The 27874-nt window shown below is 42.6% G+C and overlaps 1 protein-coding gene across 13 annotated transcripts in view; it reads left to right on the plus strand.

The window, feature by feature from the left end:
- The window catches only part of FHAD1 (forkhead associated phosphopeptide binding domain 1), a 121513-nt gene that overhangs the window by 6365 nt on the left and 87274 nt on the right, over positions 1–27874 (plus strand). For 11 of the 13 annotated variants that reach the window (XM_088790149.1, XM_088790141.1, XM_088790143.1 and 8 more), the window contains exon 3: positions 22437–22643. The exons of the other annotated variants lie outside the window; for them this stretch is intronic. In XM_088790149.1, coding sequence (XP_088646275.1) covers positions 22541–22643 — 103 coding nt within the window. In that variant the 5' untranslated portion in view covers positions 22437–22540. The remainder of the gene's footprint in view (positions 1–22436; positions 22644–27874) is intronic. 13 annotated transcript variants of the gene reach the window in all.

Raw genomic sequence — 27874 nt, forward strand, 5'->3', positions numbered from 1 at the left:
TCTTCATATTTTTTGTGCATTTCTAATCGGATTATTTGCTCTTTTACTATTGCGTTTTGAGAATTCTTTATATATTTTAGATATGAGTCCTTTGTCAGATATATGGTTTGCAAATATTTTCTCCCATCCATAGTTTGTCTTTTTATTCTCTTAACAGAGTATTTCACAGAGCAAAAGTTTTAAATTTTTTATGAAGTTCAGTTCTTTTTTTTTTCTTTTATCAATCATGGTTTTAGTGTCATGTCTAGGAACACATCACCAAGTCCTTGATTCTGAGGATTTTCTCCTATGTTTTCTTATAAAAGTTTTATAGTTTTATTTTTAAACCTATGAACTTTTTGAGTTCATTTTTATATATGATGTGAGGTTTAGGTCAAGGTTTATTTTTATTGCATGTGGATATCCAGTTACCCCAGAACCATTTGTTGAAAAGACTGTTCTTCTCCATTGAACTGCTTTTGAAACTGTCAAAAATCATTTGGCCATATTTGTTTGGGGGCTATTTCTGAGTTCTTACTACGTTTCATTGATCTAGGTGTCTATACCTCTACCAATATGACACAGTCTTGAATACTGTAGCTATTTTAGTCTTAGGTAGAGTGATTCCTCCCATTTTATTCTTCTTTAGGAAAAGAAAAGTTTGTTTTTCCCTATTCTAGCTCATTTGCCACTATAAATTTTAACCTAAGACGGTCTATATATACAAAATATTTTGTTGGAATTTTGACAGGAATTGTGTTTAAATCTATATGTCAGTATGAGAAGAATGTATATCTTTACTATGTTGTCTTCCACTCCATGAACATGGTATGTTTCTCCATTTATGCTGGTGATCTCTGATTTCTTTCAAAAGTGTTCTATGGTTTTTAGCATACAAGTCCTGTACATGTTTTGTTATATTTACACTTCAGTATGTCTCTCTCTCTCTTTTTTTTTTTTTGAGTGATTATAAATGGTATTATATTTAAAACATTTATTTATATTTTTTTATTATTAGTTTCAGGTATCATTTAAAATTTGGTGTCCACATGCTCATTGACATTATATAGAAACACGGTTGACTTTTGTATGTTTATATGGTATCTTAACTAAACTTTCTAGAAGTTTTTTGAGATTTCTTGGGACTTTACACTTAAATAATCATGTCATCTGCAAAAAAAGAGAATGATTTTATTTCTCCTTTCAGAAAAGGAGATCTACATGCCTTAATTTCCTTTTTCTTGCTTTATTGCACTGGCTAGGACTTCCAGTACTCTGTTGAATAAGAGCAATTAGTGAAATATAACTCTTTATATTTGGGTGTTTCTGATCTTAGTGGGAAAGCATTCAGTCTTTCACCATTAGGTATAATATTAACTAGGGTTTTTTGTATATGTTCTTATCAAGTTGAGAAAATGCCCCCTTTATTCCTAGTTATCTGCGAGTGTTTATCATATACTCAGTAAATTTAAAAAATAACTCCCCTTGAGGTTCTCATCTGTGTCATGGTCTCCCTACAAGGACACAGAAAATCTATTCAGTGTACAAAGTGTGAGGGGGCGGGGGGGGGGGAGAAAAAGAAACACAGCCTCTTTATTATACATAACAATGGATAGATTTTAGGTAGTTTTATTTCCTGTCTGTCCAAAGTAGAGACAGAGATCTCTGTTTTGAACCTGACTATAGTAATTTTTCAAAAGCACAGGCTTTGGAGGTAGACATACTTGGGTTTGAATCTCATTAGGCCACTTTCTGGCTGTGTAACTTTAAGCGAATTGCTTAATCTCTCTGAGCTCGTTTTCCTTGTCTACAAACCACTTATCTCACAGGGTTGTTGTGAGGAGTAAGTAAGAAACACATATAAAGTGCCTGGCACACGGTGCTAAGTAAATGACACCATGATTATTGTTATTGTCTCATAAAGTGGAGACTGAGAGGAATCCTCAGAGGTACACAGGGTTGAGATGAGGACACACTGATATTAACAAGCTGTTTGGAAAAGGGAACTAATGAGGATAATTATCCTGTAGACAGAAATTGAGTTGCATTCATTGTATAAAACGTGATTGACTGCTTAATGCTCCTTGGACTTAGTTTAAGAAGCAAGTCATCACTGCCAGCAACAGTCATATTGATTTATGAAGAAATAAGTTGCATTTCCAGAAGCACGAGCTTGCATTGGCTCCCTGGAGGACAGATGATATGTGAATTGCCAAGTGTTTTGTGAATAGACTCTTGATGGGCACTCTATCTTCTCTTAGACAAATCCTCTTCCCAAGGCTTAAATGGATTTGGGAGAGGAGATCTGCTTTAGAAAGGGAAGTGGGGACACAGGTCCATGTTGAAGAATTGCAACCTGCAGACATGTCAACATTTTCCAGTTTTATAAAACAATACAAGGTGAAAATTGCCTCTCTGATTAGAAGAATCACCCTTGATCAGCTATGGGCCACCCTAAGGAATAATTCAATAGTCAATTTATAGTTGCCATTAGAAATCATTCCACTAAGTAAAGTTGAGAAATATATATTAATAAAAAGTCATCTTTGAAGTTACCCAGAGGTTACATCTAGCAAATAAAAAAGATTGTTTTATTCACCTAGGTAACTCCTAAAATATAGGCAGTCATGCTTCTAAAGATTTATACTCATTTGCAAGGCCGACATACTGTTTTGATTGTTGACATCATAATATTTTGACATCATTTACTTTTGCTGATAATGGAAGGTAGTTACATGCTTATTGTTTTAAAAAATTGGGAGAAAGCAAAGTACACGGAAGAAAATAAAAGTCACTTGGAGTCATGTGGCTCAGAGAAAAATCAATATTGATATTTGTAGGGTTTTTCCCTCCAGACATTTTTCTATATCCTGTAAGGAGTTTGGTTCCCTGACGGCAATAGGAAGCCTGTGTTAGCCAGCCTGGATTTTGCTTTTGTCATGCCCCATTCATTCCACAAATATGTATCTGGAGCCTCAGCACTGAGGTAGTTCTGGGGACACAGTGGTGGCCAAATCAGGCATGGTCCCTGCAGTCAGAAAGCTGCAAGGAAACGGAGACGTCAGTCAAAGATCCCACAAAGACATGTATAGTTTCCATGCCAACGTTCGGGCTCCAAAGGGAAGAAATATGGAGGACTTCACTAGACAAGGCGAGATGGGAGCAGCATGTGCAAAGGCCCTGAGGTGAAATATTGTGAGCCCACGGGACTGAGAGAAAACCAGTGTGTTCAGAAGTAAGAGTGGGAAGGGGGAGGGCCAAGAGACGTGTGGCCCTTCTTCTGCCGCCATACAGATTTTGATCTTTATCTGAAGAGTAAAGGGAAGCAAGTACTAACGAATTTTAAGTGAGGGGGAGACCTGCCTTTTGGAATAACCATCCTGGCTGTCCTGTGCAGACTCACGATCAGGAGCGCTATTCAGAATCTCCCCCCTCCCATTTTACACATCTGGAAAGCCTTGGCCTTGCTCATTTCAAAGCTAAACCTTGTGAATTATAATTTATGTGATCTGATGTGGCTTGTGAACTACAATTTTTAGAGTTGACTGTAGCTGTTATTTAAACTCTGCTGAGAAAGGGGCTCAGTTCTTCCAGAATGGAGAAGTACTACAAGCCAACCAATGGGTGTTGCATTTTTTCATATGTATAAAAATGCTTGTTAAACATGGACCCCTAGACATTCTGACCCAGTGGGTTTGGGGTAAGGCCCAAGAATCCTCACATTTATATGCTCCCCAGGTTCAGGTGGGGGGTGGGGTGGAGTTCCACGGAGTTGGTTCCAGGAACACAGTTTGAGAACCCCTCCATCAGTGCCCCCTCCCTCGCCTCGATCACCCATGCTTCCTCACTTCTGATGTTGTGGGAGCTCCTGCTTGGTGTGTGTATGGGGGGTGCTATTTCAATAAATGTTGTTTTGAGGAAAAGAGAAGTGAAGGCTAAACAAGTGAAGAGCTGGCTGACCCTAGTCCCTCCCCAAGAACTCACCTGGCCCCACACTGGGCACTTTCCAGGATCCCCTTGAAGACTGAGCTTGTAGGACAGCCTGAGTCAGCGCAGTGCTGGGGGTGGGAGGGCGCAGATGGAGAAACACCAAGGACAGAAACGACAGGGAGCGGGGCGGGGGGTGAAATGCTGGTCCCTACACCTCCATGCTTGGTGCACAGCGTCCTTCCAGCTGGCTCCTTTCTCATCGCTGCAACAACCTCTCTAGCATATGTCTTTTGTCATATGGGATCTGGGTCATGGAGCAAGACTTGTCGAACAAACACACCAGAACCCATACAGCCATATTGCTCTTCTCCCTTTGCCTGGCGCCTGCCAGTTCTGAGCTGCCTCTTCAAAAAGAGCCATCGGAGCCTACATTCTAATCTTGTTTTTTTATTATGAAACAAGGCTGCTGTGACGTCATTTCACAGGTGTGTGAGTATGTCCACTGGGGCAAAGGGCACACACATCTGTAACTGATGGGTGTTGCCAGATTGCCCACCATAGGTTGACAGATGCAGTCAGTGTCACGCCAGCCAGCGGTGAATGTCTGTTTCCCACAACCTCCCCAACCTGGTGGTTACCATTGGGTCTTTGCTGATCTAGGAGGTGAAATGTGGTGCCTGAGTCATTTCCATTTGCATTTCTGAGTCATTTCCATTTGCATTTCTCTATTAAGAGTGAACCCGTACATTTTTTTTGTCTGTTTTGTTTTTATTTTTAGATTTTATTGGGGAAGGGGAACAAGACTTTATTGGGGAATAGTGTGTATACTTCCAGGCCTTTTTCCCAAGTCAAGTTGTCCTTTCGATCTTAGTTGTGGAGGATGCTGTTCAGCTTCAAGTTGTTGTCCTTTCAGTCTTAGTTGTGAAGGGCGCAGCTCAGCTCCAGGTCCAGTTGCCATTTCTAGTTGCAGGGGGCACAGCCCACCATCCCTTGCGGGACTCGAGGAATCGAACTGGCAACCTTGTGGTTGAGAGCCCGTGCTCCAACCAACTGAGCCATCCGGGAGACAGCTCAGCTCAAGGTGCCGTGTTCAATCTTAGTTGCAGGGGGCACAGCCCACCATCCCTTGCGGGACTCGAGGAATCGAACTGGCAACCTTATGGTTGAGAGCCCACTGGCCCATGTGGGAATCAAACCGTCAGCCTTCGGAGTTAGGAGCATGGAGCTCTAACCACCTGAGCCACCGGGCTGGCCCGAACCCCTACGTTTTGATATGTAAGGTGACAGGTGGACCTGTCCTGGATGAGGGTTCTTACTCCCCTCAGCCTCTGGAGGGAAAACCACAGAAAGAAACAGGGCTGGGGGTGTAGTCGCCAGCTCTGTCTGCACTTGGTAGCGCACCTTCCTGCCGGGGTTGGGCTCCCACACTCACCCCTGGCTCCACCCAGAGCACACTCTGCTCTGCAGGTTCACCCATCTGGTCTCATTAGTCCTCAGGGAACTTCTTTCTCTCCTGTTCTAGAACTGGCAGCTGGAAATGGGGGCAGACCACACAGCAGTTATGTTCTCACCACACAGCAATTATGGTGGTGATAATTGGCAAGTGGAGGGCTTCCAAGAGGAAGAAGTTCAGGGGAAAGGACTAGAGCATAACCTTGTTTTTCTCATCTGTTTATTGTGGTAAAATACACAGAACATAAAACATACTTAACCGGTTTTAAGTATACAGTTCAGTGGCATTAAGTACATTCACGTTGTACAGCCATCTATCCCATTCGTCTCCGTGAATCTTGCAGAATTGACACCCCTCACCCATGAAACAACAACTCCTCATTCCCTGCTCCCCCAACCCCTGGCAACCGCATTCCATTTTCTGTCTCTATAAATTTGACAGCTCTGGGTACCTCCTATAAGTAGAATCATCCAGCATTTGTCTTTCGGTGCCTGACTTATTTCACTTACCATAATGTGCTGAAGGTGCATCCATGTTGTAGAGTGTGTCAGAATTTCCCTATTTTTAAAGACTAAATAAAATTCCTGTGTATGTATCTACCACATTTTGCTTATTTATTCATTTGTTGATGGACACTTGGGTTGTTCCCACCTTTTGGCTATGGTGAATAATGTATGAACCAGGGAGTATAACTCTCTCTTCAAGCCAGGGTTTGCAGTTCTTTTGGGGGCACCCAACAGGGAACTTGCCGGATTATATAATAATTTTATTTTTAATTTCTTGAGGAACTGCCATGCTGTTTTCAGTAGCAGCTGCAGCAGTTTACATTCCCGCAGTGCACAAGGGTTCTACTCACCATCAGCATGCATTATTTTCTGGGTTTTTCTTTTATATAACAGCTATTGTAATGGATGTGAGGTGGAAGGTCATGATCTTTTGAAAGCACAAATAAGACAAACAGCTACAGCATGTATTTATAGTCTACTTAAAGTATCTTGCAGAGTTTTATATATATATTCTATGTATGTTCTGTGTATGTATTTACAGAATTATAGCCTCAAAACAATCCTATGGGGTAGGAACTACTATCATCATTTTTATTCTCATTTCAAGTTGTGGAAATGGGGCTCAGAAAGGTTAAGTAACTTGTCCAAAGTCACACAGTCTGTTGGGGGAGGGAGGACCGGAGTTTCAGACTCCAGGCTGACTCAAAACTTCTAAAGAAAGAAGCGTCGCTCTTTGGGTGTAAATTTAGCTTTTGGGAACATGTAAAACTCTTAAGTATCAGTGATTTAACTGAGATCGTAACATAGTTGACTAAGCTAGGGAGATTCCGTAGGTGGAATCCTAAGTGAGAGTTGTCTGTGAAACACGGAATGCATTTTCTTTGATCCTCATTCACGCAAGAAACCAGGGTGGTGCCATCTAGTGGGGGATTTGGGAAAAAAGGAGATGTTGACACAGTGCTTCCCACAAAGGAGGAGCTTTGGGGCTGTAAACAGAGGCCTCGCCAGAATCCTGTCTGGGGGACCTGGAACTCCTCAGACAGAGTAAACCAAGCTTGAGCTGCCTCTATAAAGAGAAGCCTGGGGATTTACCAGGCAGAGCAGGCAGGAAAGGACACTCCAGATGTTGAAACAGCATGTGTTTAGGTCTGGGGGTGTTTGGTGAATAATTTGGCAGGAGAGAAAAGGGCTCAATGGCCCGTTGGTGGCAATGCGTTGTGGATAAACTATGGAAAGTAACCTCACAGGGTGGTCTGATCATAGATTCCTAACTGGTCATGGTGGGTAGTCCTGCCCCAGGCCGATCACATCTTTAATGAAAGGTTTTAAGCCAGTCCTGTCCATTGCTCTTGTGCATCTGGGCTAACACACCTTTGAAATGCCAGAGGTGATACCTGTGCAAGGGGGTATTAACTCTCAAGAGAGCACATAATCGTGTTAACTGTCCTGTAATCCAATCCCCACCTTGCTCTCTCCCACCTTCAGGTCATCTTCCTTATGTCCCCTCCTTAATTTCAAACGCAAAACTGTTATTCCACGGCATTTGAGATCTTGTTCCCCAGCATGTGGTGTTACTTTGGCTCAAATAAACTCATAAACATTCTCTACAGCCTTGGACATTCTTACGTCAACAGTGTAAAACGTAAGCCAGGCTAAATGTGTAATGTTTAATTTTGTTTGAAGATGGAACCTCCCCCCTGAAAAAGCTTTTAAGCTGGAAGGGGATTATTGAGCTTTGTTATTTGGGTGGGAGATCAGGCAGAGCTGGCCCTAGAACAGAGAGCTGTCAAGTGTGTGAGTCAGGCACCAGCCAGCTGGTTTGCAGCCTGGCTCGGCCCTCATGAGCTGTAGGGTCTCAAGCAAGTTATGCAGCCGTTCTCTGTAGCAATTTCTGTATATGGGCAATGGGATAGTTGGCGTGACTATGTTATGAGAATTGAATTACTGAGAACTGCTTAGAACAGTGCCTGGTGGCGGTAAATATTGCAGTAATTTTTTTTTTTTAGCAGGACTTTATTGGGGAACAGTGTGTACTTGCAGGATTTTTTCCAAGTCAAGTTGTTGTCCTTTCAATTGTAGCTGTGAAGGGCACAGCTCAGCTCCAGGTCCAGTTGCCATTGTTAGTTGCAGGGGGCATAGCCCACCATCCCGTGCGGGAGTCCAGGAGTCGAACCGGCAACCTTGTGGTTGAGAGCCCACTGGCCCATGTGGGAATCGAACCGGCAGCCTTCAGCATTAGGAGCACGGAGTTCCAACTGCCTGAGCCACCAGGCCGGCTCCTATTGCAGTACATTTTGATTATTGTATTTGTTTTCTACTTAAAACAACAGAAATGTATTATCTCACTGCCTGTAGGTCAGAAGTTGGAGTGGACTCTGCTGGTTCCTCTGCTCCGGGTCACATGAGACCAAAATCAAGGTGTTGGTGGCCTGGGCTCTTATCCGGAGTCTGTAGGAAGAATCCGTGTCCAGGTCCATTCGGGTGGTTGGCAGAATGTAGCCCCTGCTGTGATGGGCTGAGCTCCCCATGTCCTTGCTGGCTGTCAGTTGGAGGTTATTCTGAGCCTCGAGAGGCTGCCCGCATCCCATGGCTCATGGCCACCCTCATCTAAAGCCAGCAGCAGTCGGCCGGGTCCTTTGCATGCTTTGAACCTCTCTGACCTCCCCTTTTGAACCATCTCCAATCCAGCCAGATAAAGTTCTCTGCTTTCAAGGGCCCCTGGGGTTAGATGAGCCCCCCCTGGATAACCCAGGATGCTCTTCTTCTCAGATCCTGAATAGTAACGTTTGCATCTGCGCTGTCCATCTTGCCATGTAATGGGGCATATTCCCAGGCTCCAGGGACCGGAACGTGGACATCTTGGGAGACCGTTCTTTCCACTCTCTTGCCTGGACTGTTGCCTTGGGGCGGGGGTGGTGGTATGGGACTGGTTTGCGAGCTTTTCAGAGCACTCAGTAAGGTCCATGCCAGGGGCCATGGGGAAAGATGGCTGGGTGAGCTGGGAGGGTGATAATGTTAGCGAGAGGGTCACACAGGAGGGAGGAAGCAGGATGGCAAGACTTGAGGTGGCGCGTCAACATATAGGAGTAGACAGGCATTTGGGGGCCTAGAGGTGACCTGGCGGTTGGAGATACACGCCTGGGAACTGAGGGGGTGCAGCGGCCCCAGCCTGTGGACAGAGTCAGAAGGAAATGGAGACAACCCCAGATGCCAGGGGAGCGGCGACGCCTGAAGGGCAGGTGAAGGGACTGGAGCTCGGCATGGAGAGCTGGTCAGACAGGAAGGAGGAGAGTCAGAAAACCGTCACAGGCTGGAGACTATTAGGAACAGAAATAGCTGACAGTTACTGAGGGCTGCTCTGTGCCAGGCACTGTTCTTTGCACTTCTGTGTGTATTAACTCATTTAAACCTTACAAGGTGGGAACTATCACTTCTCCCATTTTACAGATGAGGAAGTCGAGGCACAGACAGTCTGAGTAGCCTGCCTAAGGTCACACAGGAAGGCTTGGGGGGCTGGGAACCACGCTCGGGCAGTCTGGCTTCACAAAGCAGCCTCTTCTTGGGGCCTCACCCCTGCTCAAGGCTCCCGCAGGGAGACCAGGGTGGGGCTGACAGAGGCAAATGGGGATGCTTCCTCTTTCCTTCTCCTCCCAGACTCCGTCTCACCAGAGTCTGCCCATTTCCTCATATCCTTATTCTCTTGAAAACCCCAGTTTTTACTGTTTCTGCATTACATCCCTTTCCTGAGGCAGTGAGGGGGTTGGCGGCTGGGGTGACCAAGAACCAGAAGGTAAAAAGCAGTAGATTGAACACTAGATGAAACACATACACACACACCCCAGTTAATTTTTTAAATGTTACATTGAAACTTTTGCCAAACAATACCTTTTGGTCAGTCCCACAAAGTATAGCTTATCACACTCATTTTTGCAGCACTGGAAGCAACCTCAGAGAAGCCAAGAGACTTGCCCCAGGCTGCACAGCCGGAAAGTGGCAGAGGTGGAACTCGAACTCAAGGCTTCCTAACTGCAGAGCCCATCATCTTGCTTATAATAGTGAACATTTTGACATCTGCTACATGTGCCAAAATTCTCTTCTAAGAGCTTTGGTATGTGTCACCTCGTTTATATGTCACCAGTAACTTAGAAGGCTGTTCTATTGTCATCCCCATTTAAAGATGAGGAAACCATTGCCCAAGGTCACCCAGCTAGGAAGTAGGAGAGCGGGACTTAGAGCCCAGGCCAGGCACCTGGAAAGCCAGCCCGGTAACCACCACCGTCCTGCCTCCCTGACTCCTGAACCACCAGGCCACATGCCTGCCTCTGACAATAGTGTCAAATGCCACCGAGAGGCTGAGGAGGCAACAGGTGACAATGCAGTGGGTTGAGGACTCAGCGGGAAAGGAACTCTCCTGGAGCAGTTTGACAATAAAGGAAGGGAGTGGGGGGCGGGGGGGCATGTCTAGGATGGGGTGATGGTGAGCGTGCACACAGGTTAAATGGAAGGTGAGAGTGAAGATACAAAAGGCGATCATTGCTGAGCCGGGACCAGACCGGGGTGGGAAGAAGGCAAGACCACTCGGAGCCCCTTGGTGGCTGAGGGACAGGGACTTGAAGGTCCTATCTGAGAGTTTCTCCATGCCGAAGTCTGGGTCCTGGCAGGAAGCAGAGGGCACATTCAGAGTGGGTGTGGCGTGGCAGAGGTGAGCTTCATGAAGCGACTCTACAGAGGGTGGGCAGGACTCAGAAACCACCAAGGATAGTGTGAGTGAAGGGTTGTTCCACCTCCAGACCTGAAGGGTGAGGGGAGGGACATTTCCTGGAACCTAGAGGACTGGGGGTGAGCTGCCTGCTGGAGCTGTGTGACCCCACAGGGAGGGAGCCAGGGGAATAAATAGCCCAACCTCCCTCCTCCCTGCTGTCATCTCTAGTCTCCCATTGGCCAAACCCAACCAGATGGCCAGGAGCTGTCACAGGCTGGTCTGCTGGGGCAGAGGGCGAGGGGGGGGGGGGGGAGAGGGTCAGGAGGGGCAAATGGAGGGCAGCATGCAGGGAATGGGAGGGGTGGACGTAGGAGGCTGTTCATGAGGTGGAATGAACGGCCCAAGACGAGGGACCTGCTAGCTGGGGGACCCGAAGGGAACGGCACATGGCCGGACTGGGCCGGACTTGAGGACAGAATGTAAGAGTGTCCAGAGGACTCAGGGGCAGAGATGGACTTGAAGGAGCTGGTGAGCTTGAGCAGGGACCCCGCTGGGGGAGGTGCAGAGTGGGGGGAGCCCACGGGGAGTGGGTGGGGAAACAAAGGTCATGATGAATCGAGGAGAGGAAGGGAGGGAAGATGAGGAAGGCTGGGGGTCCAGAGGTTATGACCTGAGACTGGGCTTCCGAGGTCCAGATGAGGCCAGGTTGAAAACTGGCTTCAAAGAACGGTTCAGGCACATTTTGAGCCTTGGTGGTAGCTTTGCAGCTGACACTCAGCTTTTCGGGGAGGTTTCCTCACAGCACAGTGGAGATGTGGTGTTAGTGGATTTGTTCAAGTCTCAGTATTTTATGGATTCACTATATACTTGTAAAAGATATTTAAAATACAAATGATTTTTTTAATTAAAATTTATTGGGGTGACAAGGTCAACAAAGCTACATAGGTTTCAACTGTACAATTCTATAATACATCATCTGTACATTGCATTATGTGTTCACCACCCAGAGTTCTCCTTCCATCACCATATATTTGACCCCCTTTACCCTCTTCTACCATCCCCCCTCCCCCTGCAGGTGACTTTAAAATCATTTGTTTTCTGTATTCAATTCCACCCCACTCCTCTCGTTATTAAATCACTTTCTACTCTGAAAAGCACAGGACACATACAAGGCAAGGGTACAGATTCTGCCGTTAAACCTGGATTCAAATCCTGGCGTTGTCAGGTGTGCCAGCGTCTTGAGTTTGGATGAATCCCTTCACCTTTATGTGAGGGGAAGGGGGAGCAAAATATGTATCACATACAACTTTCCATTTTAGCCCTTTTTAAGTGTGTAGTTCAGTAGTGTCAAGTGTATGCACATTGTTGTGTAACCAATCTCTAGAATTTTTTCATCTTGCAAATCTGAAGCTCTATCCCCATTCCCAGTTCCCAATTTCCCCTCTCCCCAGCTCGTGGCAACCACCATTCTACTTTCTGTCTCTACGGGCTTGACTATTCTAGGTGCTTAATATAAATGGATTCATACAGTAGTTGCCTTTCTGTGACTAGTTTGTTTCACTTAGCTTAATGTCCTTGAGGATCATCCATGTTGTAACATGTGTCAGAATTTCCTTCCTTTTTAAGGGTGAATAATATTCCACTGCAGGTAAATAGGACATTTGGCTTATCCATTCATCTGTCGGTGGACCCGTGAGTTGCTTCCACCTTTTGGCTACCGTGACTACTTCTGCTACGAAGATGAGTGTGTAAATATCTTCGAGACCCTGCTTTCAATTCTTTTGGATCTATACCCAGACTGGATTGCTGGATTATATGATAATTTTATTTTCAATTGTTAAAGAACCACCATACTGTTTTCATATCAGCTGCTACACCATTTTACATTCCCAGTAAGTGCAGAAGGGTTCCACTTGCTCCACTTCCTTGCCAACGTTTGTTTTTTGTTGTTGTTTGTTTGTTTGTTTGTTATAGTAGCCATCCTAATGGGTAGGAGATATCTCATTGCGGTTTGGATTTGCATTTTCCTAATGATGAGTGATGTCTGGCATCTTTTTGTGCGGTGGTTGGCCATTTGTATGTCTTCTTTGGAGCTGATGGCTATTCCCATCCTTTGCCCACTTTTCATCTGGTTATTTATTGTTTTTTGTTGTTGTTGTTGAGTTACGGGACTTCTTTATATAATACTCTTGATAGCAACCCCTTTTCATATAGATGATTTGCAGATATTTTCTCCCATTCTGTAGATTGATTTTCACCCTGGTGATTATGTCCTTTGATGCACACAAGTTTTTAATTGTGATGTAGCCCAATTTATCTATTTTCATTTTTGTTGCCTGTGCTTTGGGTAGCATATCCAAGAAATCATTTTCCAATCCAATGTCATGAAGCGTTCCCCCATGTTTTCTTCTAAGAGTTTTATAGTTTGAGGTCTTACATTTAAATCTTCGATTCATTTTGAGTTAACTTTTGTATATGGTATAAGGTAAGAGTCCAACTTTATTCTTTTAACAGTTTTCCCAGCATCATTTGTTGGAAAGACTGTCCTTTCCCCATTGAATGGTCTTGGTACCCATGCCAAAAATCATTTGACCACATATGCAAGGATGTTTTTCTGTGCTTTCTATTCTATTCTGTTGGTCTATATGTCTGACCTTATGGCAATACCACACTGCTCTAGTTTGACTGCTCTAGTTTTGAAATAAGCACGTATGAGAACTGCAGCCTTTATGTTCTTTTTCAAGATTGTTTTGGCTATTCAGGTTCCCTTGAGAGTCCATAGGAATTTTAGGATGGGTTTTTCTATCTGCAAAAAATGCCATTGGGATTTTGATAAGGATTGCATTGAATCTGTAGGTCTTTCTGGGTAGTAATGACATCTTAACATTATTTTGTCTTCCAATCCATGAACACCGGCTGTGTTTTCATTTATTTCTGTCTTCTTTAATTTCTTTCAGCAACATTTTGTAGTTTTCAGTGTACACATCTTTTACCAGCTTGGTTTAGTCCTAAGGATTTTATTTTTTTGATGCTATTGTACATGAAATTATTTTCTTAATTTCCTTTTCAGATCGTTCATTGTTAGTGTATAGAAACGCAACTGATTTTCGTGTGTTGATTTTATATCCTGCAACTTTGCTACTGAATCTGTTTCTCAGTTTAAACAGGGTTTTTGTGTGTGTGTGAAATCTTTATTATTTTCTACATACATGTATACGATCATGTTGTCTGGGAATAGAGATCACTTTATTTCTTCCTTTCCCTTTGGGACGCCTTTTTCTTTTCTCTTACCTCATTGTTCTGGCTAGGACTTCCACTGCTGTGTTGAATAGAAGTGGCAAAAGTGTGTATCTTTGTCTTGTTCTTGATCTTAGAGGAAAATCTTTCAGTCTTTCACCATTAAATATAATGTTAGCTGTGGGCTTTTCATATATGGCCTTTATTATGTTGAAGTAATTTCTTTCTATTCCTAGTTTGTTGAGTATTTCTTATCAGGAAAGAGTATTAAATTTTGTTAAATGCGTTTCTGCATCAATTGAGATGATTGTTTGTTTCCTTCTTTCTATTAATGTGATTACATTGATTGACTTTCGTATGTTGAACCATCAAGCTTGCATTGCAGGAATACATTCCTCTTGGTCACGGTGTTTAATCCTCTTGTTTTATCTTACTATTTATTTATTTTTATTGAGGTGTAGGTGACATACCACATTATTAGCTTCAGGTGTACTGCATAATGATTTGATATTTGTATATATAGCAAAATGATCACCACAGTAAGTCCAGTTAACATCCGTCACTATACATAGTTATCAAACTTTTTTTCTTGTGATGAGGACTTTTAAGATTTACTCTCAAACAACAGGTGTTGGTGATGATGTGGAGAAAAGGGAACCCTCATACACTGTTGGTGGGATTGTAAATTGGTGCAGCTGCTATGGAAAACAATACGGAGGTCCCTCAGAAAATTAAAAATAGAACTACCTTCTGACCTAGCAATTCCATTTCTGGGTTTTTATCTACAGAAATCCAAAACACTAATTTGAAAAGATATATGCACCGCTATGATCACTGCAGCGCTATTTACAATAGCCAAGATATGGAAGCAATCTAAGTGTCCATCTATAGACGATAAAGAAGATGTGGTACATATATACAATGGAATAATACTCAGCCATAAAAAATGAAATCTTACCATTTGTGGCAACGTGGATGGACCTCCAGGATATCATACTAAGTGAAATAAGACAGACTGAGAAAGACAAATACCATATGATCTCATTTATATGTGGAATCTAAAGAACAAAATAAATGAACAAACAAACCAGAAACAGACTCATAGACACAGAGAATAAACTGATGGTTGCCAGATGGGAGGGGGGTTGGGGGGCTGAGTGAAAAGGGTAAAAAAAAGAGAGAGAGAGATTTACTCTCTTAGCAACTTTTAAATATGCACTGCAGTGCTAGTAACTGTAGTTACCATGCTGTACGTTACATCCCCATGACTTATTTATTTTATATAATAACTGGGCGTTTGTACCTTTTGACCCTCTTCACCCATTTAACCACCCCCACCCCCTGCCTCTGCCCGCCACCAATCTCTTCTCTATACCTATGAGCTCAGTTGCTTTTTGTTTTTTAAGATCCCACATGTAAGTGAGATTGTATAGTGTTTGTCTTCCGCTGTCTGACTTACTTCACTTAGCATAATGCCCTCAAGTCCCATCCATGATGTCGCAAATGGTAAGATTTCCTTCTTTCATGGATGAATAATCCATCATATGTATGTGTGTGTGTGTGTGTGTGTGTGTGTGTGTGTGTGTGTGTGTGTAATCCTTTCGATGTGCTGTTTAATTCAGCTTGCTGGTATTTTGTTGAGGATTTTTGTATCAGTGTTCATATGGGATATTGGTATATAGTTTTCTTTTCTTGTAGTGTCTTTGGTTCTGGAACCAAGGTGATGCTGTTCTCTCCTTTCACCTTTCGAGTCTCAGCTTCTTCACCTATAAGACGGGGATAATACTAGAACCCCCTGTATAGGGCTGTTGTACAGGTTAAATAAGAGAATACACACACAATGTTTCATCAGGGCCCAACTCACAGGAAGCCCTCAAAATACATTAGATATTATAATAGTAATAATAACAAATAAAAGCAGTTTATCTCATAGTGGGGCAGCTCAGATGGAGCTTATACATTCAGCTGATATTTGCAGCCGGGCTTCTGTCAAATTGTAGCTTTTAGCAATTTTCCAAGTAAGGGGAGGGAGTGAGTGGCTTTAGAGGGCAGACCTGGGAAGCTGTCTCTCGGCCTAACATGTGGCAGAGCCTCATCCCGTTCTGTGGAGCATCCAAAGCTTCCTGCTGCTTTGATTTCTTCATAATGGCTTGACAGCTTTTGAGGAACTGAAAGTAACGAGGCCTGGGAAGAGAAAAACAAAATGCGACACACAGAATTTCTCTCTTTGATGGGTCATCTCGGTTCACAGAGCACAAAGATCGATGGGAATGGTGATGAAGAAGACGTGGGCGGCACTTCCTCCCCAAAATAATGTCTTTTAATGTTTTTTAAAATACTTCATTTTTTAGAACTGTTTTCGGTTTACCGGAAATTGAGCAAATAGTACAGAGAGTTCCCATATACCCCCCCAGCAACGCACAGTTTCCTTATTCCTAACACCTTTCATTAGTGTGGTGCGATTGGTACAACTGACGAGCCAATATTGATATATTATTGTAAACTGAAGTCCATAGTTTGCATTTCGGGTCACTCTTGGTGTTGTACATGCTATGGGTTCGGACAGATTGTAATGACACGTGTCCACCATTGGATTATCACACAGAGTAGTTTCACTGCCCTAAAAACCCTCCGTGCTTCATCTGGTCATCCCTGCCCATCTCCGCCTGAGCCCGTGGCAGCTACCGATCTTTTCACTGTCTCTGTCAGTTTTACTTTTTCCAGAATTTCTTATAGTTGAAATCGTCTAGTATGGATAGCCTTGGCAGGTTGACATCTTGCACTAAGCAGTATGCATTTAAGGCTCCTGTGTGTTTTGTGGCTTGATAGCTCATTTCTTTTGATCACTGACTATATTTTATAGTATGGTTGTACCACAATGTGTTTATCCAGTCACCTTTTAAAGGCCATCTTGGTTGTTTCCAATTTGGGGCAATTATGAATAAAGCTGCTATAAACATATATCCAAAATAAATGAGTCTTAAAACTCAACAGTAAGAAAACAAACAACCCAATTTAAAAATGGGCAAAAGAGGGGACACTGTAGTGGCAAGACAGCCTTAGTCCTGCCCTCAGAGGGCTCCAGCTCAAGAGGACCGGGCATTGCCTCAATGCAGGGTCCCCATCTCATGGAACAATCCCTCTGGCCCGCCACTGCCAGGGGTCATCCTGTTCCCTCCCAGTCCTGGGAGCTCCACCTCTCCCACCTCCCTGTCCAGCCGCCATGTTCTCCTGCCCCAACCATCCAGCAGCCTCCTTCCTCCTGGTCCTCAGAGGCCACTCTCACTTCTCCAGTCCATTCTCCAACTGTCTCCCCAGGCCCTGGACATGGGGAGAGTTCCACACCCTGACCCTGACCATAGTTTGGCATCCAGGCAGTTTTCCTCTGTGATGAAGGTGGGACAGGCTACAGGTGGACAGCTGCAGATTTCCCTTGGGAATGAATGAACTGGGTCTGGTGTGTGTCTCTGGTCACTGAGACCAGCCCCTCAGAGTTGCATAGACCTACATCTAAACATCAGACAGGACTCGTCACTTGTCCACGGTCTTGGGGGACTTGGGATAGGGGAGAGTACAACTTCCAATGCTCATCCCCAGGGGCCTTTTATTATAATCAATGGAAATTATAATTAGCTGAGTGACCGAATACAAAAAGAAGGAAAGCAAAGTGATCTCATGATTAGATTTACCTCACACTCTGAGCAGTCACTTCTTATGTCACAGTGGCATTCTGCCATAATAGGACATTTTTCCTGCTTCTTGGGCTCCTGGGAACACATTGGTCACCAAGACAGTCGATGGCCCTGCTGTCAACAGGGATAATATAGCAATTTCTTTGGTCTCTAAGATGTGACTAGAGGCCACCTTCTCTTTGATTTTGAAAGAAAATTAAGTGTAACATTTTGCTGATTAGATTGACAAAGATGAGGAGAGGGACCAGGCCTGGTATTGGTGGGTGTGGCGATTGGGAAACTGGCCTTTCCATCTTTTAGAGTGTAGGTTGGTTTTTGAGACAGATTTGGTGATATCTGTTAATGTCCCTCAGCCACAGACCATCAGGAGGACACCTGTTCTGTCCATACTCCTAGGTGACCTCATCTCCTCATGGCAGGACCCTCGTGGGGTCAGGGGTTAGGGCAAGCCTGGCTGACAAGGCTCACAGCCCAGGGAACTGGCAATTACCTAAGAGATCAAATTCAAAATTAAATAAAACACAGAAATTTTTATTATAGGTCTAGCTCATAATATTGAACTGCTACTTAACATTCTACAGTGGAAAGTACCATAATCCATCAACTCTTCTCATCTAACAGGTGACACACCTTACAAACATGATGGGAAGACAGTGCTGACCACGAAAGCCCTGTCTCTGCCCTTAAAGATTTTGAAGCATAGCAATTTATTTGGCCAATGAAGGCGTAAATACACGGACAATCTCAAAGTACCATGTATTCATACAGTGAAATATTATTTAACCATTAAAAGGGATCAAATACTGATCCATGCTGCAACATAGGTGAGCTTTGAAAACATTACTCTAAGTGAAAGAAGCCAGACACAAAAGGTCACGTATTGTAGGATTCAAAAAAAGAAAGAAAGAAAACTGGGCAAAAGATATGAACAGATGCATCACCAAAGAAGATATATAGATGGCAAATAAGCAAATGAAAAATTGCTAAACATCACATATCATTAAAGAATTACAAATAAAACATGGAATAGCTCTTCATTTATTTAGATCGTTGATTTATTCCATCCAGATTTTGTAATTTTCTTAAATAGATCTTGTACATATTTTGTTAGATTTTACCTAAGTACTTCATTTTTTGGTGCTAATGTAAATCGTGTTGTGTTTTCTATTTCAAATTCCAGTTGTTCATTGATGGTATATAGGACAGCAATTGACTTTTGTATATTAACCTATATCCTGAAACCTTGCCATAATTGCTTATTAGTTCCAGGAGTTTTTTGTTATTGATGATTCTTTGGAATTTTCTACATAGGCAATCATGTTATCTGCAACAAAAACCATATACCATTCTTCCTTCCCAATCCATATACCTTTTATTTTGTTTTCTTGTCTTATTGCCTTAGCTAGGACTTCCAGTACCATGCTGACAAGGAGTGGTGAAAGGGGCCGTCCCTGCCTTGCTCCTGATCTTAGTGGGAAAGTTTGTAATTTCTCACAATTAAGTATGATATTAGCTTTAGGTTTCTTGTAGATGTTCTTTATCAGGTTGAGAAGGTTTCTCCCCTTAATCGTAGTTTTCCAAGAGTTTTTTGGTGTGTGTTTTTTAATTTATGAATTGGTGTTGGATTTGGTCAAATGCTCTTTCTTCATCTGTTGCTATAATCATGTGGTCTTTCTTCTTTTGCCTGTTGACGCAATGGATTACATTAATTGATTTTCAAATTTTGAACCAGCCTTCCATACTTGTAATAAATCTCATTTGGTTGTGGTGTATAAATGTTTTTATACATTGTTGGATTCTATTTGCTAATATTTTATTAAGGATTTTACATTTATGTTGATGAGAGATGTTGGTCTATAATATAATATATTATCTTTATAATATCTTTATCTTGTTCTGGTATTAGACTAATGTTAGCTTCATAGAATGAGTTGGGAAGGGTTCCCTCTGCTTCTGTTTCCTGGAAGGGATTGAAGAGAACTGGTATCATTTCTTACTTAAATGTTTGATAGAATTCACCAGTGAACCCATCTGGGCCTGATGCTTTCTTTTTTGGAAGGTTATTAAATATTGATTCAAATTCTTTCATAGATATGGGCCTATTCAGATTATCTAGTCCATATGTAAGTTTTAGTACATAATTTCCTTCAATGAATTGGTCCATTTCATCTAAGTTATTAAATTCGTGGACATAGAATTATTCATAATATTCTTTTGTTATCCTTTCAGTGTCTGTGGGATCATAGTGATGGCCTCTATTTCATTTCTGATCTTAGTAATTTATATCTTCTATTTTCTTGGTTAGCCTGCTGGAGACTTTTCAATTTTACTGATATTTTCAAAGAACCAGCTTTTGGTTTCATTGATTTTTCTCTATTGTTCTATTATTTTTTTTATTTCATTTCTTTCTGCTCTAATTTTTATTTCTTTTCTTCTGCTTGTGCTAGATTTATATTGCCATTCTTTCTCTAGTTTCCTAAAATGGAAGCTTATATATTGATTTTAGATCTTTCTTCTTTTCTAATATACACGTTTAATGCTATAAAATTTCCTCTAAGCCCTGACTTTGCTGCATGCCACAAATTTTGATAAGTTGTATTTTCATTTTCATTTAGTTCAGGGTAATTTTTTATTTCTCTTGAAACTTCTTCTTTGACCCATGTACTGTTTAGAAGAGTGTTCTTTAATCTCCAAATATTTTGGGACTTTCCAGCTTTTTTTCTGCTATTTATTTCTAGTATAATTCCATTGTGATCTGAGAGCATACTTTGCATAATTTCTATTCTTTTAAATTTGTTGAGGTATTCTTTTTCATATTGGGGAACAGTTTGTTTTTCCAGGGCCCATCAGCTCCCAGTCAAGTCGTTGTTCTTTCAATCTAGTTGTGGAGGGCGCAGCTCAGCTCCAAGTCCAGTCGCTGTTTTCAATCTTAGTTGCAAGAGGCACAACCCACCATCCCATGAGAGAATTGAACCGGCAACCTTGTTGTTGAGAGCTCGCGCTCTAACCAACTGAGCCATCCGGCCGCCCTGTTGAGGTATATCTCGTGACTCAGAATGTAAGCTTGAGAAGAATGTGTACTTTGTTGCTGGAGGACATAGTTATAAGTGTCAGTGAGATCCAGTTGATTGATGGTTCTGTTCAGTTCAGCTTTATCCTCACTAATTTTCTGTCTGCTGGATCTATTACCGATAGAGGGATGTTGAAGTCTTTAAGTATGATAATGGATTTGTCTGTTTTTCCTTGCAGTTCTATCAGGTCTTTGCCTCACATATTTTTATGCTCTGTTGCTAAGTACATACACATTAAGGACTATTATGTCTTCTTGGAGAACTGGCCCCCTAATCATTATATAATACTCCTGGATAACTTTCCTTTTTCTGGAGCCTGCTCTATCTGAAATTAATGTAGCTACGCCTGCTTTTTTTGTGTGTTGCAATATTTTCACTGCTAAAGTAGAAATTTGCAAAGTGGGTAAGAGCGCAGACATGTGAACCAGGTAAACCTGGGTACAAGCCAGGCTAGTCAAGCTGAGCGACTTTGGGCAAATTTAATCATTCTGTGCCTCAGTTTCCTCATTTACAAAATGGAGAACTATCGCTTTGGATTATTGTGAAGATGAAATGGGATACTGCAGTAAAGCACTTAGCAAATTTCCTGGCTTCTAAGTTTTAGTTAATATAGTCTATTAATAGAAGCTATTATAGTATTACTTAATATATAAGTTATTTATTATATTATTAATATAAGCTGTTGGTTATTATATTATGGGGCTTCAGTACAGATTTTTAAATATAAGTACTCTTTGTATGAAAGTGAGATGAGACACTGAGAAGATAAACGTAGAAAATAGTAGCAAAGTCTTGGGCTAGAGTGGATGCCTTGTAGGCAGTGTCTTGAAAAGACCCAAGACTTCGCATGTGCCCTGCAGCCCACGAGTCCAGGGTCACGATGCCAGGGGAATGTGGTATTTCCTCCTGGGGGCTCAGTTTTGCTTCTTATTAAAGTGAAATTACAGAGGAGCCTTCTGTGACCCCACTGCTGATTCACAGACACACTCTCTGGGGTCTCCTTCTTTTAGGCAAGTGTCGTCACACCAGGCCCCTTTGGTTAGGTAAACTCTGACAGGCTTTTAAGAAGCAATAGAAATAACTAATCGCATGGGAAAACCTTCATTGTACATCACAGTTTTTTAAACGTAGTTATAAAACTGTGTTCTATGACATGAGCTCAATTTTGTTTAAACTTTTAAAGATTACAAGCATAAAAAAAAATTAAAAAGACCGGAAGGACGTGAACCACAGTGTTAAATGGGACCCTAAGGGATTTTAATGGCATCTTTGTGCTTTTCTCTAATTCTCGTTTTCTGTAGTATTAAGAAAAACATAGTGTTTTTAAAATGAATAGAACAAACAAAAGAATACAACAATCATTGCAAAACCTCCCCTCAACTTAATATACCCTATTCCGTAAACTTGGCATTTTCCTTGCAGAAGAATGGACGGTTGTCACTTGCCAACAGACCTTTCTGGTTTGTGTTTGGGCCATTTCTGCTTTCTGTCCTACCTTCTGGAACAACCAAAAGCGTACTTGCATGGGGTGAGGGAAATAGACAATGGCCAACTCCCTGGCCAAACCTGTGCCCAATCAGACTCCCGAATTTCCTACCTGATTCCCCACCCAACAACCTGGGCACCTGTCCTGAGTCTGTAGTCAGAGAGAGCACATATCCCAGCTTCACCATGCAATGGCTGTGTGGCCTTGGGCAAGTCACTTAGCCTTTCTGATTCTCAGCATCTTCATTTTAAAATGAGGATTGTGGTGCCGATCTAGCCAGATGAGACACGGCACATTCTGGCACCCAGTGACACTAGTAAATGTCAGGGGGCCCGTCCTTATTGTTTTCCTGGCTGTGATCGCCCTCCTCCTCCTCTCAGTCCGCTGACATTGACAACCATCATGCGCTCATTGAATACAACGAGGCCGACGGCAGCTTCGTTCTCCAGGACTTCAATTCCCGCAACGGCACCTTTGTCAACGAATGCCACATTCAAAATGTGGCTGTGAAGCTGTTACCCGGAGACGTCCTGAGGTTTGGGTCTGGAGGGCTGACCTACGAACTGGTCATCGAAAACCCATCCCCGGTGAGTACAAGCCCCCCACGGCAGGGGGAGGGTGGGGGGCGTGCAGAGGTGCGGTGCTGTGTCGCCTTCCGAGCAGCTCGAGGCTCAGATAACAGCCAAAGGTGGAGCTCGTCCAAAGCGCCTCACTGATTTCACGCTACACACACAGTGGCAGGCTCAGGTCTCGATTCTGCGAAGTTCAGACCGATCTGAGTGAGTTCCTGGAGGAGCGAATCCTCACGCCCTCTTCTGGGCATTTTGTGGAATTACACGCAAGAGTTTTATACCGTATTTCCCCGAAAATAAGACCGGGTCTTAGGTTAATTTTTGCTCCAAAAGCCGCATTAGGGCTTATTTTCAGGGGATGTCTTATTTTTTTCATGTACAACAATCTACATTTATTCATTTATTCATGTACAAAAATCTACATTTATTCCAATACAGTCATGTCATCTTCTGGAACATTGTCATAACTCTCCAAACCCTGAATTCCGGCTTGAATTTCTTGTGACTCCATTTCCTGTAGAACCATTGGCCCCAATCTCTCATGTCCAGCAATAGAGCTCTCCTTAGATGAGCACTTCTTGTCCATGTAGCCTGCTCGTAGAACATTGGCAACACGACTGTCAGTGATTTTATCCCATGAATTCTTCACCCAAGTCACGACCTCTTGCAGGCTAGGCTTCACAAAGTTTCCATGCTGATTTCTTACCATTCTATTTGCAATGTAGTCATTGGTTTCCATACACAAATGGTCCTTGAATGGCTTGTTTATTGCAATATCAAGAGTCTGGAGATAGGCAGTCATTCCTGTGGGAATCATTATTTGATCTATTCTTCTCTATGCAAGAAGTTCTTCATGTCTTTAGTGCAGTGAGTGCTGGCTGAATCCCAGACTAGCAAACTTCTTTGGCCACCTCGCAAAACAAGTGGCAGCATTAAATCGACCCACTTCCTTATAACTGCTTGTGTGCACCAGGCTTTTTCAGTTTCAAGAACATAAATGCGTGAAACACATTTAACCTTATCTTTCTTGCTCTTAGTGATGATTAGAGGTGGGGCTTTCTTTCCATCCAGACGAACTGCCAAAATACGGGTAACACTTGCACTTTCGTAATCAGTGGAGGGACTGTAGATTGACGAGGCACCCCTTTGATCAATTGTCATTTGAGCTCCTTGGCCCATAAACACGGCAGTTTCATCCATAGCAATCATGTTGGAGAGTTGGTATTTAGAAAAGTCGATGCCATCAACAAAGGACTTGAATGCAAGTGCACGTTTAATAACCTCAGTATCTTCCAGCTTGAACAGTGTTGTTGATCGTAGAGACAGTTCATGTCACTGAAGGAAGCCATCCAGCCAGTGTTGTGATGCTGTGAATTCTTCTGGGGATATTTCTAACTGTGGTGCCATTGCAAGGGCAAATGTTTGAGTATCAGCCCTGTGCACAACCAAAGCCTCTGCTCTCCTGTCAGCAATCCATTCACGGATGATGTCTTCCAGCTCAGGAAATAATGGTTGCTGACCTGATCCACACTTGCGCTTCTTAGCATTTCCCTCGTCCACCTGTTGAGTGAGGTTATGGTACTCTGCTCAGCATTTTCAGACCATTCAGAGATCCAACTTCGTCTCTTTGCAGAAAACTGTAAGATTCTTGCCCCGGGAGTCCTCCACGATTCCTTTCTTGTACTTGACAGAATAGCTCTTTCGTTTTTGCACTCATCTTGTCTGGGGATCAAAGTATTATTCCCTTTAAATCTACCATTAAATCAAGTGTTAATTGAAGACTTACGAGACAGGAGTGGCAACAAAAATGATGACAGTTAAGAATGATGGTCCACACAAAAGCGACAAAAAATTAGAGGCACCAGAATTCAGAAAACGTTTCTTTATTTCACATGAGTGCATTAAGTACGTCCGTGACAACACACGACATATTAAATTATGAAGATTCATATTAGACACAACCACATCCGTTCGTTATCAAGTGCGCACGTTATTTGTGTGTTGTGTCTATACTCTGATTGGTCCTTCGGCAATAAGTCTCAAGTTCATCTGTTTACATAGGCATTTACTCTTGTCCAAAGGCACCCGCTTGGGTATTTACAAATACTTAATTATAATTTATATTATCATTTATTTTAAGTATTAATGTCATTAATATTATTTATATTTAATTATATATTAATATTATTTTATAATTCAATACGTCTGTCGTGTGTTGTAACAGACGTACTAGCTGCGTCCATCTGGCTGACCATCTTAACTGGGGCTTATTTTGGGGGTAGGGCTTATGTTACGAACATCCTGAAAAATCATGCTAGTGCTTATTTTCCGGTTAGGTCTTATTTTCAGGTAAATACGTTAGTAGCCAACAGACCTATAATGTTTTCCTGAAAATGTGAAGCTTGGTGAGGGGAGGTGGAAAGCAGGTGTGTGCTTTTGAAAACTCAGAGATAGACGCTTCCTTCCTAGGCCGATCAGTGTGTTTGGCTTCCTAGCTTTGTGACCTTGGCCAGGGTTCCTTGTATGCCTAGGCTTCTCAACAGTGAGTGGCATTGAGAGGAGCTGTTGTCATACCCCAGATCAGAAATGTTCCTGGGATCGCGGCCTAAAGCACAGCCCCAGTTTAAACAGAATGTAACACAAACCTTATCCATAAAAGCTCAGTCACAAGGAACATACGGTTCACCAGGGAGACAGGATGGCGAAGTGGTTAGCGGCACAGCCTTTGGGCAGAATCCCAACTCCGCCACTTGCTTATTCCGCATGCTCTTGAGCAAGCCATTGGACCGCTTGGGACCTCGGTTTCCTCATCTACAAAATGGGGCCAGTGTCAGCAATGACCTTGCAGGCTTATCTCAGGGCTGAATGAGACGGTTATAACTGTAAAACTCCCAGCACGGTGCCCATTCATGGTGAACACACAATTATTGTCTGTTGCATGTATCCCCAAGAGGTGGTGTTTGTGCCTCACTCCCCAGCACCAAGAATGCTGCGTGGACTCAGACCCCTGAGGCTAAAAATTCTTTCTGGGACAAGGCTGAGTATAAATAAGTAAAATTTAGAGACTCTCGACAGAATCCTGGGGTTTGGGGCCCCTGGGCAGCCCTAAATATGCTCTCCAAGAAGGTCAACAGCATCCCTCAGGCTGCGTGGGCCCTGACGCCACATTCATCACTCTTGGCTTTGAAAATCTGGGGCGGTGTTTTTTTCTGCTGCTGCTCAGCTGCCTTACCCTCCTTGGGCCAACATTAAAGCGTGTTTGCTCTTGGAGTATGGTAGAGTCTGCTGGCTGCCTGAGGAGGGGCTCCTGATCCAGAGGGATTGACTTCAACACAGGTTCTAAAGATCCCCATGTGGGAACCATGTGGGAAGGGGACCAACAATGCAGGTCCCTGGGCCTCACCCCAGTCCCAAGGACTCATACTTGGGGTTGCCAGATAACATGCAGGACAACCAGTTAAATTTGAATTTCACATAAGGAACAAATTTTTTAGTATAAGTAGGTTCCAAATATTGCTTTAGAAAACATATTTTGTGCTTGTCTGAAATTCAGAGTTAATTGGACACCCTATATTTTAGTTATGTATTTATTTATTCGCATATTTATGCAAATCGGGCAACCCTACGCATACTCCCTTGAGAGTGGGGTCTGAGAATATGCATTCTCACAAGCTCCCTGATGATTCTGATGCACCCCCAACAGAAAGGAAACCCCAATTTAGAATCGTGGCACATTTATGGATTTGTTTAGGGACCAAAGGAAATGGAATTTCAAACCCCACGTCTGTAAATCCAAGTTTGTGAAGTTTGAGTCTATGTTCCTCTAACATGTCTGATTACAGAAATTTTTCTGGAATGTTCAGAAACATTATAGGTTCCCAGCCCCCTCCCTGGGAAATTATGATTTTGTGGCTTACCAGTGAGGGAGGAGGGCAACCAATTAATATCTGCACTTTTTCATACAAAGATAGTTATTCAAAACTTATTTATAGGGACACAAAATTTGAAATCTAAAATGCCCATCAAAAGGGGGCATTGTTTGATAAACTATAAGGAGTTTGTTCATGTATAGAATACTGTGCCACTTTCTTCAAAAACCGTTTTATTGAGATATAATTGACATACAATACACTGCACACGTTTGAAGTATATAATTTGACAGGTTGTGACACATGTATGCTCCTGTGAAACCATCGCCACACACAAAACAGTGACCGTATCCATCATCCCCAAAGGTTTCCTCAGGAGCACGACATTTCTGTTTGCTTGCTTTTAACAGCCTCACTAAAGTATGATTTACACAACAACCTTTGCCCGTTTGAAGTGTACAATTTAATCAATTTATTATATTTACCGAGTTATACAGCCATCACTATAATCCACTTCCTGAACATTTCTATCCATTTTATCCCTCCCCCCCCACTAAGAAACATTGGAGGTACTTGGGTTTTTTTGTTTCTGATTTTTAAAACTGTGGTAAAATTTACCATCTTAACCATTTTTAAGTGTACAGTTCAGTGGCATTAAATACAATTCACATTGTTGTGAGACCATCTTCAGAACCGTTTTTATCTTCCCAAACTGAAACTCTATGCCCATTAAACAAAAATTCCCTCTTCCTTCCTATCCCCAGCCACCCTTCTTTCTGTCTCTATGAATCTGACTACTCTAGGTGCCTCGTATAAATGGACTTTTACCGTATTTGTCCTTTTGTGACTGCCTTATTTCACTTAGCGTAATGTCCTCAAGATTCATCCATGTTGTAGTATGTGTCAGAATTTCCTGCCTTTTTAAGGCTGAATAATATTCTGATGTGTGGCTACACCATATTTTGTTTATCCATTTATCCGTCCGTGGCTACTTTTGGCCATCAAGAATGAAATTGTTATAAACATGGGTATACAAATACGGAAGGGCTACCTCATTTTAAGACGTGATTCTTATACCAGATAAGTGTGGGTAACAGTGATGAAGGGCTCTCACCTTGACGAGAGAAGAAGGAAGACGATGTTTTGACGCCACTGTGCTAAGCAATGTACCTGCTTTCCCTTATTTAATGCTTACAACAACCTATGAGGTGGGTTCTCTCAGGATTCCCATTTTACAAACAAGGAACACAAAACTCAGAGAGGCTGAGTAATTTCCCCAGGGTCACACAGCTAATCAGTGCAAATTAAACTCTGTCCCCACTTGCAGATAATGGCGGGGGAGAGAGAACTATTTAGTCATGCTAACTAGAGCAGTAT

Source organism: Rhinolophus sinicus, chromosome 14, assembly GCF_057876585.1.
Source record: "Rhinolophus sinicus isolate RSI-liver-muscle chromosome 14, RSI-T2T, whole genome shotgun sequence".
Classification (NCBI taxonomy): domain Eukaryota; kingdom Metazoa; phylum Chordata; class Mammalia; order Chiroptera; family Rhinolophidae; genus Rhinolophus; species Rhinolophus sinicus.